Source organism: Enhydra lutris, unplaced genomic scaffold (assembly GCF_002288905.1).
Source record: "Enhydra lutris kenyoni isolate GAN:26980312 unplaced genomic scaffold, ASM228890v2 scaffoldscaffold25, whole genome shotgun sequence".
NCBI classification, from domain to species: Eukaryota; Metazoa; Chordata; class Mammalia; order Carnivora; family Mustelidae; genus Enhydra; species Enhydra lutris.
The window spans coordinates 2,000,892-2,017,380 of NW_019154109.1; the positions used below are offsets into that span (position 1 = coordinate 2,000,892).

Genomic DNA, 16,489 nt, shown 5'->3' on the forward strand with positions numbered 1-16,489 from the left:
CTATAAGGTGCAATTTTTCTTAAGATCATTTAATGTATCAACCCTATAGGTAAACTCGGTATGTTTATACTATTTGATGTAAAAGCTGTGTTTAGATAGAATACACCAGGTGTCCTTTTGTTTTGTTTTAAACCACTGGCTGCAGTTATATAGGATCAGGTCAACTTCAAAATAGGAGTAAAAGGAATACTTTATTTACCATTGAATGCCCTTAATGACAGTTCCCATTTCAAAGGGTATAATTTTTAGGAACTGGTGCTATAATTCTACAATTCATTTATATTTATATACTTATTGAACATAGCAATACATACTCTAAAAATTTTATGTGTAATTTACTCTTTTTCTAATAAAGAGTATTAAAATTAAATTATCTAGTATCTAGTGTCTAGTATTACTTTCAATAATTATAATACCTGTTTCAAAATTCACTGAACAAAAATATACTGTCATGTTAAGATTTCTGTAACTTAAAAATGAAATGCAGCAATTAAGTTTATTCTTTAGTTAAGAAACTGTAAGTGATTCCTGGGAATTTACAATAAGAAAACTTTCTGGTGTTTGTTTTTGTGTGTGTGTGTCTGTGTGTGTGTGTGTTTTTCCATCAGCAACTCAACCATCCAAATGTAATTAAATATTATGCATCATTCATTGAAGATAATGAACTTAACATAGTTTTGGAGTTAGCTGATGCTGGTGATCTGTCCAGAATGATAAAGGTAAGGTTTTGTTTTGCTTTTTTAAAACTAAGTATTTTTTTTCTGATAGAATTGCTCTTTAATAAACATATATGTATATCAGATATTTTAAAGACCTTGGTGAAATACTTTAAGATATGGTAGATACGTAATGAATGATAGTAGTGTTAACTATGATTATGAAACTGGTTTACCTGGTAAAACTCACTCTGCTCAGTTGAGATGTGTGGACACTCAGAAACCAACTTGGAAATAGATCAACAGATTTGTCTTCTGTAAGCTGAAGTTCAAATTTTGCAACTTGATTTTCTGAGCAGACCATGCTTGATCCTTTATCTCTCGACATCGGGCAGAGGGGACAGAAAGAGATTCTAGAGAATCCTTATCTTTTCCTGGGAGGGATTCATCAAAGAATAAAGTGGGCTTTGCATTCAGACCTTGCACATCAAACCCCAATTCAACCACTTTAAAGTTTATTTAACTTTCTTCTCCAAGAGCATGTTAATTGGGCTTAAGTTCAGCTACAAGTTATAGAAACCCCCAAATTACAGTGTTCTAAAAATTGCTTGTCCTTAGGCAGGTTACTTCTGTGTATGACAGTTTCTCAAAAACAAAATAATAATAGAACCTACCTCATAGGATTGTTGCAAATGACTAAATATTTGACATTTATTAAGACCTAAGAACTCGGGGTGCTTGGGTGGCTCAGTGGGTTAAAGCCTCTGCCTTTGGCTCCGGTCATGATTCCAGGGTCCTGGGATCGAGCCCCACATCAGGCTCTCTGCTCGGCAGGGAGCCTGTTTCCTCCTCCTCTCTCTCTCTCTCTGCCTGCCTGTCTGCCTACTTGTGATCTGTCTGTCAAATAAATAAATAAATCTTTAAAAAAAAAAAGACCTAAGAACTGTCTCACACATAGTAAGGTCTATGCAAATGGAAGCTACTGCTGTGTTATTAATGTTATTAATTATATTTCCCTGTTACATAAAGTTCTGGAGCTGATATGGCAGCTCTGATCTATCAGAGCCTATTTGCAGCAGATCAAGTCAGCTCTCTGAGGCAGGAAGGCACACAGGGTACTTGCTGGCTGTATCTTGAGGCACATTACTGGATATGGCCACATAACATTTTTAGCTTCATTCCTTTGGCTAGAATTTAGTCTTATGAACTTAAGTAGCTGCAAGGAAGGCTGGAATATAGTCTTCATTCGGCTGGTCATGTGCCAGCTGAGCTTCTGTTACTTAGAAGACATGTTGAACAGGGTGGGAATCAGTGAAAACCAACCAAATGAGAAAAGCAAGGCTCTTTACTCTGAGCTTGCTATAGCGATGGAGTCAAGCATTGTCAGTAACATTTTGGCAGAGATTCAATCAGAGGCAGGCAGAGGAATAGGAAATCTTTGTAATGGGAAAAAGAAGCCTTTAGGGATGACCCAGTTAGAGGTTGTTGGCACAAAGAAGCTGTACATGAGCTACTTAGAAGTGAGGCATCTCACCTGGCTGTCTCTGATTGGTCCTAAGTTGGAAGCAGGGACAAAAATTAGGGAAGCTGTCAGTTAATTCAAGTCCTGGCCATTTGAGGCTGATTGTTCCAGAGTTACTGCTCAGCTTTGTGCATTGTCGCTAGAGATGGCCGTCTGACTTCCTGCACACCGGACATCGCGGGCTGGCATCCTGGGATGTTTGTTATGGATAAAAGATTGGTTTTCTGGTCAGGTTGCTGAAGGTTGTGGTTCAAAGTTCTGGTTTTATATGATCTGGACATTGTCTGTATAGTCAGTCTCCCAACAGATACTGGAACGCAGCCACTAATCCCTGCTCCGTGGAGTTATTCTAAGGCGTTCTTAAAAACAATGTTAGAGGCTTTATATGCATTACCATGTTTATTGTTCAAAAGGATTCTGGGGCTATATTTGATGTTTAGAGAAGATAACCATCATTACTAGTAAACAGAAGACCTGATGTTTGAAATTAGGGTTTATCTGATGCAAAATTACATGTGTTTTCCTTTAGAGGCCGTTAAAGATTTTTGTATCGCAGAACTCCTTTGAAAAATCAGATGAAAACCCTTGACCTTCTCCCCAGAGAGATGTTGATGCATACACACTTTGCCTTCCATTACTAAGCCTTCAAAGATTTTCTCATCAAGGTGCTCACTGGTTCTCTGGCAGTAGCTAGGAACCCTGCTATCCAGTGGGAGCGCCCTGTCAGCTGGGTCAACTCTCCTGCCATTTAACTTCTCTTCATCCGTAAGATGGAGGCAGTTTTGAGATTGCTTGCTACATCATAAAAATACTACATGACTGGGAGTTAATATTTTTATTATCACAGAATACTATCAAGCTGATTCTGTTTAAAGTCCCATGGTGAGAGTGACTCACTTCTAATCAGTTATCTGATCTTCTGTTTTAGGGACTTCCCAACACTAGCGCTGTCTTTCCACATTAATAAACACTAATTTAATTAATTAACCAAGTAATTAATTTGCGGTTTTAATTTTTAAAAGAAATGCAAACACACACATGCCAAATTTATTAAATAATTATCGATCAAGATGAGGTATATAAAAGCAAATGTAAGTAGTCCTTATAAGAGAGACAACTAAGATGCAATTCTTAGCTTAAACTTTAAGTGCAAGAGTTTTTTAAATGCTTGTAATAGGAAGCAAAGAGAGCAAATCTTCATTGGGCAAATACCGGCTGAAGGCAGGTAAAAAACAAACAGTTTCAGTTATCAAGTCTTGCTCCCGATTGAGAGATTGATGTTTGGGGGTTTTCATTCTCTTCTAGAGTTTTTTGCTCTTTTCTAGTCTAGTGCTCTTTCTTTGCAATGGTTCCTCCACACCTAGAGGTTGCTGTCCCTGCCCATTGCCAAGACACGCCTGAGCCCATAGCATTCACCTTGAAAGAATACTCCTGTCCTTTCACCACTTGGGAAAACTAGGGCAAGATCAGAGTGCTTTATAGAAGCCCTGTGATTGCATCTTTAGCAGATTTGGATTTCTTAAACCCGTGAGGGAGGAGAAATTTGTCAGTGTGTTTTTATACTTATTGTGGTGATGAACTCAGCTCACTTATTTAAATGGCTTTTGCCATCAGTTGACATTTTCAAGGAATTTTTTTAATTAACTGACCCAGTGGACATAGTAAGATCCGTTCAGAACAACAGATTCTGTGTTTGGTAATGAATAGTTACGTACAGTTGTAGATTGATAACTATACTCTTAAAGCACCCTTGGGGCTTTTTTTTTTTTTTTAAGATTTTATTTATTTATTTGACAGAGAGAGAGAGATCACAAGTAGGCAGAGAGAGAGAGAGGAGGAAGCAGGCTCCCCGCCAAGCAGAGAGCCTGACGTGGGGCTTGATCCCAGGACCCTGAGACCATGACCTGAGCTGAAGGCAGAGGCTTTAACCCACTGAGCCACCCAGGCGCCCCCCCTTGGGGCTTTTGACTAAAATTTGAAGATATCTATCATGTAAAAGATTACTTAGGAAACTTTTTTTTTTAAATAAAAATATCAACTTATTGCTAGTAAGTTATATATTTATAGAGTAATTTATTGTACTTTGATAGAACTGAAGTAGTTCAGAGAATTGATAATATCATTCTTCCTTCCTGTCTAGTAGACATTATTGTATAAGCCTCTAGTGATCCTGGTTTTTATTGTAGGTACCCTTAGTCTACCTCATCAAGATGTAAGAGATTCTGGGTTCGATGTCCCAGATCCTCTTGGAGCCCTCCTAAAGGTGGAAAGTCGTATTGCAAACTTACAGATCTTAGAATAGTCTCAGCATACTGGCCATAACAGAAAGCTATTCCAGTGTCCATAAAAGAAAGTCTGACATCTGGTTACATTTATGTATGTCTTTTATGATAAATAAAGAAGGACAACGAGGAGATAGGGGTGTTGCTGTTCTAAGTAGGGTGATGAAAGAAGACCGTCCTGATTTCCGTCTGGCACTCCCACCTCCACCAGCCTTTTCCTACTTACTGTCCTGGTTCCGTTTTTTCTTTGCAGACACTCACTCCTGACCCTGTTCCCAACACCACAAGAAATGGTTCTTGAGGGGCGCCTGGGTGGCTGAGTTGGATATGCCTCTGCCTTTGGCTCAGATCATGATCCTGGAGTCCCAGGATCAAGCCCCACGTCGGGTCCCTGTTCAGTGGGGTTCCTCTCCCTCTACCCCTCCCCCTGCTACTTCTCTCTCTCTCACTCTCTCTCTCAAATAAATGAATTAAGTCTTGGAAGAAAGAAAGAAAGAAAGAGAGAAAGGAAGAAAGAAAGAAAGAAAAAGAAAAGAAAAGAAAAGACAAACCTCTTCTTAAATCCTTCTCGAGTTTCTAGTTGGTGGTAAAGATGTTTGTCAAGATTTACTCAACCTGTGGGATCCAGAATGTAAGCTCTCAGAGGGAGGAATCTTTGTTTGTTTGGGGACCTCATGAATCCCTAGTGCTTAGGACAGTGCCCTGCACAGAGTAGATGCTCAACAAATGTCTCCTGTAGGAAGGTATAGATACCTTCAGTTTCTAGGGAAGTGCCTGTCTCATAGTAGTGACTCAATAATCACATGGTCAGTGAGTATGTAAAAGGTGCTATTTTCCTCCCTCCCTCTCTCCCATCCTTCCTTTTTTTTTTTTTTTAAAGATTTTATTTATTTGACAGAGAGAGATCACAAGTAGGCGGAGAGGCAGGCAGAGAGAGAGAGAGAGAGGAGGAAGCAGGCTCCCTGCCGAGCAGAGAGCCGGATGCGGGACTCGATCCCAGGACCCTGAGATCATGACCTGAGCCGAAGGCAGAGGCCTTAACCCACTGAGCCACCCAGGCACCCCCTCCCATCCTTCCTTAATTTCAAGTTGACTCTTTTGACCTCTGCTATGCTTCTCTGTTCTGGGGACCAGTAGGTGAATATGGGTGGTTGTTTCTTGCTGTTTGACTCTGGTCTCACCCGGAGTTGCTAAGATATTGAGTGGTATGCCGGTGCGAGAGAAGACAGTGTTTCAAGCTGATACAGGAATGGTATTTTTCCCCACAAGAAATTCAAAACATTTTCTAAACATTCTTATTTGTGCTATAAGCTGATCTTTATAAAAGAGACTACATTAAGGGAAAAAAATCATAGGAACTTCTTTTATGAAGGCACATGATGGTGACTTAATGCTTTATAAAAGACAGCAGTAGATACTTGAATTGTAAGAAAATGATTCATTTCTTTTTAGGGGGTAATACTGTAAATCATAGTGCATCACAACAATATATTTCACTGTCTTAAGTCTTCAGCTTAATTGGGGTAGAAGAGAAAATATAGCTCCTGGTCTGTATTCCAGAAACGAACCTCTGGATAGCATTGCATCAAAGATTTTTACAAGTAAATAATTAATTGGTTTAGAGCAAGCTGACAAATATAATTAAGCAATTTATAGTTGAAATATTCAGTATTTCTCTAATTAGTGACAAAGGAATACCTGAGGCTGTGGTCAGATTAAATACTTCCCAGATGAGTTTTATGATAAAAGGAAATCTAGAATTTTTCATCATATATTTCTTTATCATCAGAAATCGGAATTTTAAAGGAAAAATAGACTCTTAACAGATTTCAGTGTGTCAAGTTGTGACTTATATACTATGTATTTACTTTATCATACCTTAAATTAGACCAATAGTTTCTCCATTTTGCCTTATTAATACTGTTTATTTCACTCTTTGTACAGCAAAGAAACAAATTTGGTGATAGAGACTTGGTATAGAGAAGACGAGAGACAAATCTCAGAAGGGTGTAAACAAAAGCTTTTTTTTTTTTAGGTGTCAATAGAAATATTGCTAAAATGTGTTTAAACTTTTCATAGCCCATTTTTCCAACGTATAGTTTATTCATTGAATTATTTATAATTTTTTATATTTATAATTACCTCTTAAAAAGTCAGTTTGAGACAAAAGAAAAAAGAGCACATAAAAACCTTCCTCTTGCTAAAATGTCAGTAAAATACAATATAACCCAATGTAATAAATCTCTTAGGGGGAGACTTAGAAGTTTGTTATCTGTCAAAAGATTTTCATACCACAGCACACTGGCTAAGTCGTCAGTCAGCATTATACTTGCAGTTTTTTTTAGTGAAATATTTTTAGTGAATATGGATTACTGATTTAAGTGGATATCTGCTTTGTGTCAAGAGTTTGGCACAATTCCAAATAATAAGACTATTTCTTTTTTTCCCTGTTTTATTGAGATGTAATTAACATACATCACTGTGTAAGTATAAGGTGTACAGCATTATGGTTTGATTTATATATATTGTGAAATGATTGCCGCAGTAAGTATAGTTAGCATCTGTCATCTCAAACAGATACAATAAAAAGTCTTGTGATGACAGATCTTAGGATTTACTTTTATAACAACTTTCCTATATATTATTCAGTACAAGTATTTGGAGTCATCGGGTTGTACATTCCATCCAAGTACTTATTTATGTTGTAAGTGGAAGTTTGTACCTCTGACCACCTTCCACCCGTCCTTCCTCCCCCCCCGCCCCCCCCCCCCCAGGCTCTGGAGACCACAAATCTGGTCTCTTTTTATGAGATCGTGTGTGTGTGTGTGTGTGTGTGTGTGTGTGTGTGTGTGTGTTAAATTCCACATATAAGTGAAATTATACAGCGTTTCCCTTTCTCTGTCTAACTTACTTCACTTATAATGTCCTCAAGGTTCATCCCTTGCAAATGACAAGTTTTCCTTGTTATTTTTTTTAATGGCTGAATAATGTTCTTCTGTGTGTGAGTGTACGTGAGATATATATATATATATATATATATATATATATATATGTGTGTGTGTGTGTGTATATATTATATATATATATATATATATATATATATATATATGTCACAACTTTTTTTCATTCATCTGTAGTGGTCATTTTTGTGGTTTCCGTGTCTTGGGTATTATAGTTAATGCTGCTGTGAACATAGGGATGCCAGATATCTTTTTGAGCTAGTATTTTCACTTCTTTTGGATATATTCCTGGAAGTAGAATTGTGGGATTATATGGTAGTTCCATTTTTAATTTTTTAGGGATCCTCCATACTGTTTTCCATAGTGGTTGTACCAGTTTACAATCCCACCAACACTGTACAAGAGTTCCATGGCAGCATTTGTTATCTTTTGTTTTTGTTTTTGTTTTTGGTGATGGCCATTCTGACAGGCATGAGGCAATATCTCATTGTGATTTTGATTTGCATTTCTCTAATGAGTAGTGTTGTTGAGCATTTTTTCATGTATCTGTTGTCCATTCATATATCTTCTTCAGAAAAATGTCTATTTAGGTCTTTGCCCATTTTTTTAATTGTATGATTATTAGTATTATTATTGTTACTATTTGCTGTTGAGATGTATTAGTTCCTTATATATTTTGAGTATTAACCCATAATCAGATATATGGTTTGCAAATTTTCCCCATTCCATAGGTTGCCTTTTTGCTTTGTTGATCATTTCTTCTGAAGTTTTTAAATTCAGTATGATGACCCTTGTTTATTTTGTTTTTGCTGCTTATGCTTTAGGTATCCTTTCTGAATAACTGCTGTCAAGACCCAGGTCAAGGAGGTTTTTCCTTTTCCTTTTCTTTTCTTTTTCTTTTTTTTTTTTTTTAGGAATTTCATGGTTTTAATGGTTTCATTCTACTTTCATTCTTTTACATATGAATAATATCCACTTTTCTCAGCACCATTTATTGAGGAGACTATTTTTCTCCATTGGGTATTCTTAACTCCTTGTCCAATATTTAGTTGACTGTACATGCTTGGGTTTATTTCCGGTCTCTCAGATCTGTTTCATTGCTCTCTTTGTTTTTATGACAGTACCATGCTGTTTTGATTACTGTAGCTTTATAGTATAGTTTGAAATCAAGAAGTTTGATATATCAAGATGCCTGCCCTTTTGTTATTCTTTCTTAGGATTGCTTTGGCTTTCATTACTTGGGGATCTTGTGGTTCTGTGCAAGTTTTGGAATTGTTTTTTCTAGTTTCATAAAAAATGCCATCAGAATCCTGATAGGGATTGCCTTGAATCTGTAGATAGCCTTTGGTAGTATTGACATTTTAACAATTTAAAATTCTTCCAACTCTGAACACAGGATATTTTCCATTTATTTTAGTGCCTCCTTTGATTTCTTTCATCAACGTCTTACTGTTTTTAGACTAGAAAACTCCTTGGTTAAGTTTATTCCTAAATATTTTATGGTTATTGATGCTATGGGATCATTTTCTTTATTTCTTTTTCAGATAACATATTGTTAGTATACAGAAACACTACTGATTTTTGTACATTACTTTTGTTCTGTGTAACTTTACAAATTCATTGATTAGAATTAACATTTTTTTGGTTCAGTCTTTAGGATTTTCTGTATATTATAAAATCATGTCATCTACAAATAGAGACAATTATACTTCTTCCTTCTTCCTTTCTAATTCTGATACCTTTCATTTCTTTCTCTTGTCTGATTGCTTTGGCAAGGACTTCTACGATGTTGAATAGGAGTGGTGAGAGTGGGCATCTTTGTTTTGTTCCTGACCTAGGCTATCTTCTCTTAATATATTTAGATATGTGCTGTCTTCTTGAATATGCAGCTTGTATTTTCTGCCTTGTTACCACTAGTATGGCATTCCTTTTAAATTTGGTAGAAGCCTTAAAACTCCTTTCCTTTATACACACATAAAGTTACTTTTAAGTGTTGATTTTACTGTGTTTAGAAATTCACTTGTAGGGACGCCTGGGTGGCTCAGTGGGTTAAGCCTCTGCCTTTGGCTTGGGTCATGATCTCGGGGTCCTGGGATCGAGCCCTGCTTTGGGCTCTCTGCTCAGAGGGGAGCCTGCTTCCCCTCTCTCTCTGCCTGCCTTTCTGCCTACTTGTGATGTCTCTGTCAAATAAATAAATAAATAAAAATCTTAAAAAAAAAAAGGGACTTCACTTGTATTTTTCTTTTATGGCTAATTATCACAAAGTTAGCAACTTAAAACAATACAAATTTATTATCTCACAGTTTCTGTAGATAAGTGAGTTCACATACTGGTTAGTGGGTTCTCTGCTCAGGGTCTTAGAAGACTAAAATCAAGGTGCCAGCTGGGGCTGTGATTTCATCTGAGGATTAGGGCTTTCTTCCTTGTTTGCTGGTTGGTTAGAAGAATTAATTTCCTTGCAATTACATGACTATCTTTGTGGTTATCAGCTGGGGACCATCCTTGGGTCCTAGAGGTCTCCTACTGTTCCCTGCCACATGGCCCTCTCCATAGCCTGGCAGTTTGTTCCCTTGAGGCCAGCAGTCGAGTCTCTCTGGCTTTGAATTTCTAACTTTTATGAAGGGCTTACTGGGTTAGGCCAGGTCTACCAAGGTGAACTCAAAAGAAACTGATTTGGAGCCTTAGTTACATCAGCAAAACCTTTCCTGCCATGTAAGACAACACGATAGAAGAATGATAATTCATCATATTCACAACTCAACTTAAACTCAAGCAGAGGGAATTAAATACAAGAATTTCGGGATTTGGGGGGGTTGTCCTACAATTTTGCGTACCATATACTTTGATAAATTAGCTAAAATACAAACTGTGTTATAAAGATAATTATTAGCTCCAAATATTAGAACTTAACAAATCTTGTTCATCTTTTTGGTGTGGTTGTTTTTTACATTTGCAGACACATTTTTATTTACACTTATCCAAATTTAGAGGTTGGACTAGAAATAAAATCACTTCGAGATGTCTTTTACACTTTTGACCTTTGAATCCTTAAAGCAATAAAATCTTCCCAGTAGTATCATCTATCTTGGATGACTCTGATTTATAGTTTACAAGGACACCTACACTTTCCATTTCAGTGTCTGGGATAAAATGTATAGTCCAAGCCAGGCAACTATGAGAATAGCCAGTGATTCCAAATGTGATCTGTTTCCCTCTGAGTCTTTTGTATAAGATTGTTATCTATGTTGCATATGACCTTAGAATTATTTGGAAGTTTAAGGTTACAGATCAGTGGCACTATTTGAAAAAAAATCCATACAGAATTGAATATTATATACATATGTATATGTACATAGTTACCCACTCATGCATGGGCAGCCATGTGTTTGTGTATCCATATAGATTTGTGCCTACATTGATATGTACATGTAGGTGTGTTATACAGAATTATTTGTATAAAAGCTGTGTTACTGATAAAATATCACCTGGGTTTTCTTCGATACTTAAGTACTTTGATATAATAAAGTAGTATAGAACTTGGAGATTTTAGTAAATTAAATCCTAATGACCATTATGTAATTCTGTGAGTATAACTAAAATGTGATATGTAACTTCAGAACTATATTTACTTGGGAAAATTAGAAAATAATTTTTATTTTTTATTTATTTTATTTTTAAAATTTATTTGACACAGAGAGAGACAGTGCGAGAAGGGAACACAAGCAAGAAGAGTGGGAGAGGGAGAAGCAGGTTTCCTGCCCAGCAGGGGCCGGATGTGGGGCTTGATCCCAGGACTCTGGGATCATGACCTGAGCTCAAAGCAGATACTTAACCATTGAGCCACCCAGGTGCCCCTAGAAAATAATTTTTAAAGGACAACTTGCTCTTTACATTTTAAGGTAACACTGATCCTAAAGCTGCCTTTAAAAAATCCTGTAACATCACGAGCAGTCGTACTGGTAGCTACAACAGTTAAGTAGAGAAGAGATACAGACTCCCTCTCCCCCACCCAGTGAATTTCTACCAAGACACTTTTACTGTCTCATTATTGTGTTTCCCTTGTCCATTAAGAATATTGAAATATCTTTCCAACTATCTTACTGATGTCTGGTAAAACAGAACCAGAAAGAATGTATTAAGGAGGCAAATGTTTCTGTTTATCTTTGTGACCTTGTGTCTTCCTGAAGATTAACTTTCTGCTTTTGTGTCTCACTCTTTCTGGCTCTAGTACTCTCGTGCAGCAGAGAAAATGTCTTAGATTTCCAAGTGTCTTCTCTATTAGTTTTAGTAACATAGAAGCTTCTCTTAAAAATTAACCACGTGGCAGCAGTTCGGGGATTATTTCTTGTAGTAATTCTGATGCATTCATCTATTCTTACTGATTTTTTTAATGTCCTAAGTTTCCTCAGTATGAATGTGCTAATGTTCCGAAGGCAACTTCTTTGGAGGAAAAACATTATAGGAGCTTATTTTTCTTGTTTGCTAAATAACTTAAGGGTTTTTTTTTTCCCCCAAGACTTAATTGCTCAGAGAAAAATCTTTACCCTTCCTACCCTAAGATGAAACATATTTCAGCTTCCTTAATAACCCACATAATTTTGATATGGGAGAATAAATAGATTATATTGGTATTCTATTAAATTATAATCTAAAAGCAGCTGTATACTCTTAGTGGGTTTTCTGACATTACGTGAAAGGAAAAAAGACAAGTGGAGCTTGCATGGGAAGTATCAAAGTACATAAAGTCAGATGCCAATGATAAGTATTTTCAGTGATCTAATGGCTGCCAGTCCCATTCCACTTCACACCTTCTAGAGTGACTTCACGTTGCTGAATTTTATTCAAGAGTGCCAAGAGGGAAAATATTCACATGCTGCAAACCAAAATTCTAATTGATACATAACTATTTTACACATTTATATAATTCTCAAAATTGTGTATAGCAAGTATTGTGTGATTTAGTCTGTTCAGACCTCCTTATGCCCTTCAGAAGAAAAACTTTTTACAGAAAGATTAATATGTAATACAAATCACACTTAGAACCATCAGTTACGCTTTCAGAAGCATTCTATCCTTTCCATCACCCAGTCTCTGTGCATTGAATTTCTTTGAAACAACCATTGCAAAATGTAGTCTTATGAAAATGCATTATAATTACAGAGATGTGTTTGGGAACATAACATCCCTTCTGATGGTAAATGTTTGACTTATTGCAAGTTTCTCTAACTACCTGTCATCTCATGTGAAGATCCTTTATAGTCTTAACTGGACCTATGGGGATCTCTGAGGTATTACTATTATTATTATTTGCTTTGTTTTTATTAACTGGAGATTTAAGGGATAGGACATACCAGGAAAGTAGCATTATTTTTATATGTGAAAATGTGCCACGCAGGCATTTCTTTATGTAAGTTTTATTTGTGCCTGAGAGTGTAGAACCATAGATTCTATTTTAGAGACATTGGGGACCTTATAGCTCATCTCCAAACTCTGTTCAATATAGGAAGGAAATGGAGGCCTACCAAGATTAAGTTAAGTGGCATGCTCAGGGTAACACAACCAGTTATGTCAAGGCTGATAATCAGGTCTTTATAAAAGATGATAATAATAGATATATTAGTGGCACATTAAATATCTGAGGACATTCCTAAGCAGGAAGTATGTCCTTATATTACATGAATTATTTACCTCCTCTTGTTAGTTACTTGGAAGAGATAGGCTTGGGGCTTGTAATTCTAGTTTTCTTATTACCTCATAATTTCTCATTATTTAATTATCTTTTTCCTGATCTTCTACAGGAATGCCTTGCATACCTGGGATCACCCTTGCTGCTTTTTGTTTTTGTTTTAACTACAGCAGTACATTTCTAAAAGATTCTGTGTATATTATTCTGGGACCAGCTACACAGTTGTGGGTCCTTCACTGTAAAATTGTTCAGAATTTCAGGATGGCAACAACAGAGTATTAAACTAAATACAGTGCCCTGCATGACTACACAGATCGCTCATGAAGCCAGCCCTGGCTGTTCTAGATGTTTTGTCTGAAACTTTCTTCTTTAAAGAATAACATACCAAACTGTGGACTTAAATATTTTGCTACACCATGGAGATTAATTTTTTTAATAAAACAAGAATATAATTTTCTGCTTTTTCTCTGTGGATGAGTTTATTATAGGTAATATCATTGAAGCTTTTCCCAAAATTTCTTGAGAGGAATGCTAGAAGGGCAAAACTTAGAAATAAGTAATGTATACGTTCCATTTGGAGCGATGGTCTAGAGTGCAGAAATCAGGTCATCCAGTTCAGTTCAAAAAATGGTCCTTAAATATGTAATCGTCCGCTATATAACTGGATTTGGTGTTGGGTATTTAATTTGGAGGAGGATGTTAGGTGATTTTTTTCTAAAGGTGTGACTATTTTCCAGCATCTTCAAATGGAAGCAGCTTGCCTTAGCGTCCTCTTTTATATTAGTAAATACGTATATACATTGCTAAAGTGGCAATATGAATATATTTTACCAGGTGTGCTGAATTTCACCTAAGAGAAGGCTGGTAATCTTTTTACACATAAGTGAGAATATAATATATTGTGATGTTTTATATGTACATTGACTAGCTTTTTGATACGTCTGTTTCTTGAATTTGAATGATGTTCAGTGTTTACTTGAATGACGTTAATGGAGATAGTAAATAGGTTTATAAAGTAAACAATATTTGAAGCTTTGCATAGTGAAAAGACTACCCTGTTTTTTAAAAAACACTAAATAAAAGTTAATTCCAAGTGATAAGGTATACCTGAGTGCCAATTTCTGCCTCTTTGTAAATTTTTAGGTACTTTATTTTCAGATTTAAAAAACTGGAAGTTCAGTTTCATAAGTAAATAAAATAAAGTGCCATATTGGACAGTCTTCCTTTTCACATAAATGTTTATTGGTACGGACCTTTAAAAAATTTGGCTACATTATTTCTTGCTTTATTAAAAACTTACCACATGACAAATATATGTGCATTTGTAATTTCTGTTTCTTGGCATTAGATTTTTTTCCCTAATCTAGTGCTAAGTAGTTATATAGGGCTGTCTTTATTTTAGAAAAAAAGTGGATTTTTGAACAGTAATGCTATTTGACTAAAAAATTAACAGATATGTCTATATTAGAATAAATTTCAAGAGAAGATTTTTTTTTAATACTTTGGCATTGTGAAAGTTTCTGCCCTGTAATGCTAATATAAATCTTACCAGTAGTAAAAAAAATTCAAATTTTCATTGCCTTTTTTCCGTTCATCCTCTTTTTAAGAGATGGCCAACAGTGCCACCATCAGAACAGACAGGCTTTTCTCATAAGTATTGGTTTTGTAAAACAAACAAAAAAACAAACAAAAAAACCCCTGCACTTAAGAAGTGATGGAAAACTGCATGCGGTGAAACAGATAAGACATATTTGTGAGATACCAGTGACATAATGAAACTGCCTCTGATTTCTTTTATGAACAAATCAGGTTCATAAAATAATTCTTCAGAAACCTGTTACTGATGTGGATACTTACGTTTTTGCCAGGTTATTCTGTCTAGGTAGCATTGTATTGATACCAGTTTATATTGTCTTCATCTTTAATTTGTTGTTCAAAGAGATGGTCTCAAAGAATATAAAAACATGAAAATGATCAGACCCTCTTGGTCTGATAACATCTTCCCGAACGGTGCATTTTGAGGGCCATTTTTTTCATTTTGCTTTTTCCTATATATATGATTTATTGTTTAAATAATGAGACTTTAAAAGTAATGTGCCAGATTAATTATGACTATGATGATTTCAGAATCTGTATTAAAGCATAAAATTTTTCTTTCATGGTCTGATGCATTATATTTATTTTTGAATGAAAAGAAAGCTGGTCCCCATCTTCCTGTTGACATCAAACAGTCTTCTGATATGCTAATCCAGCATCAGGGAGAGCACATAGACAGGCTTTATTTGGACTCATTCCAAATCTGAAAGAAAATTATGTGTATAGAACTGATTTTGCAGCATGGCCCCTTAGAATGAAGAGTGATGTTGACACAGTCTGCAATGAAAAATACTAAATATTGAAACATGATATGGGAGGTTTTCAGCATTTTAGTAATACCCTGATTTGCTCTTTAATTACCTGGTCATCTAATTGTTACTTGCTTTTTCCTACTGATGTTAATGGCCCTTGAAATTACTAAGTTCATTTCCATAGTTAACATTAATCTAAAGTTACTGGCCTTTCCTTAAAGATTTATCCTTTTGGTATATTGAGTGCATATGAGACAGTAGATAACAATCTTTTGCTAAGTATGAAGTAGGGATATCAGCAGATTTCCCTATGTTCTTCTTTCAGCCTGACCTCAGCTGGTCACAGGGGTAAAAAATTGACAGAGAAACTTGCTTTGCAGTTACCCAAATTACAGTTTCTCCATTTTCAATAACAAATCAAATCAGTTGAACTTCCAAAAACTTTTCCAGAAAAAATGCACTATAGTACACACTTAAATGTTGATATCTGTTAATAACTATTTGTGTTTTTTAAAAGTTAAAATTATCAGAAGATGTCATAAAAAATTCCTTATATGTAGTATTTCATGTTGGTCATTTGTAAATATTGTTAAACAGGAAACCAATTGCATTTTTGTGTTAGAAAAATAATTTTTATGTAATCTTTATGAATTTTAGGAAACTAAAAACTTTGTTCTTGAAGGAGATATATTCTTCTAGCAAATGTAATATAGGAAAATGGGCATAAATATATACCTCTGGTTTTGTAGTTCTTTGGGTGATTGAGGGCCCACTCTTTCCCAGCTAGGTTGTTGGTGCTCAGCTTTTTGCCTGGACCTTCCTATAATGTTTTTCTTCTATGAAGCTTGGTTTCATCCATTCAAAGTACAGTTTGTTTTTTTTTTTTAATATAAGTTGCAGTAGAAATATTCATGAAAACTTTTTACATAAATCTTTTATTTAATTTTTAATAAATTAACTGATATTTCAAATCACCAAGGTGGTTTAATATTTAAAAGGAATTCTATAGTGAAGCCTTCTGTCAGGAGAAGAATT

The 16,489-nt window shown here is 35.6% G+C and overlaps 1 protein-coding gene across 2 annotated transcripts in view; it reads left to right on the forward strand.

Moving 5' to 3' along the window:
- The window catches only part of LOC111151021 (NIMA related kinase 7), a 149,857-nt gene that overhangs the window by 91,665 nt on the left and 41,703 nt on the right, over nucleotides 1–16,489 (forward strand). For both annotated transcript variants that reach the window (XR_002640835.1, XM_022508726.1), the window contains exon 5: nucleotides 609–719. Coding sequence is in view for 1 of the 2 variants with exons in the window: in XM_022508726.1 (XP_022364434.1) it covers nucleotides 609–719 (111 nt within the window). In the remaining variant the exon portion in view is untranslated. The remainder of the gene's footprint in view (nucleotides 1–608; nucleotides 720–16,489) is intronic.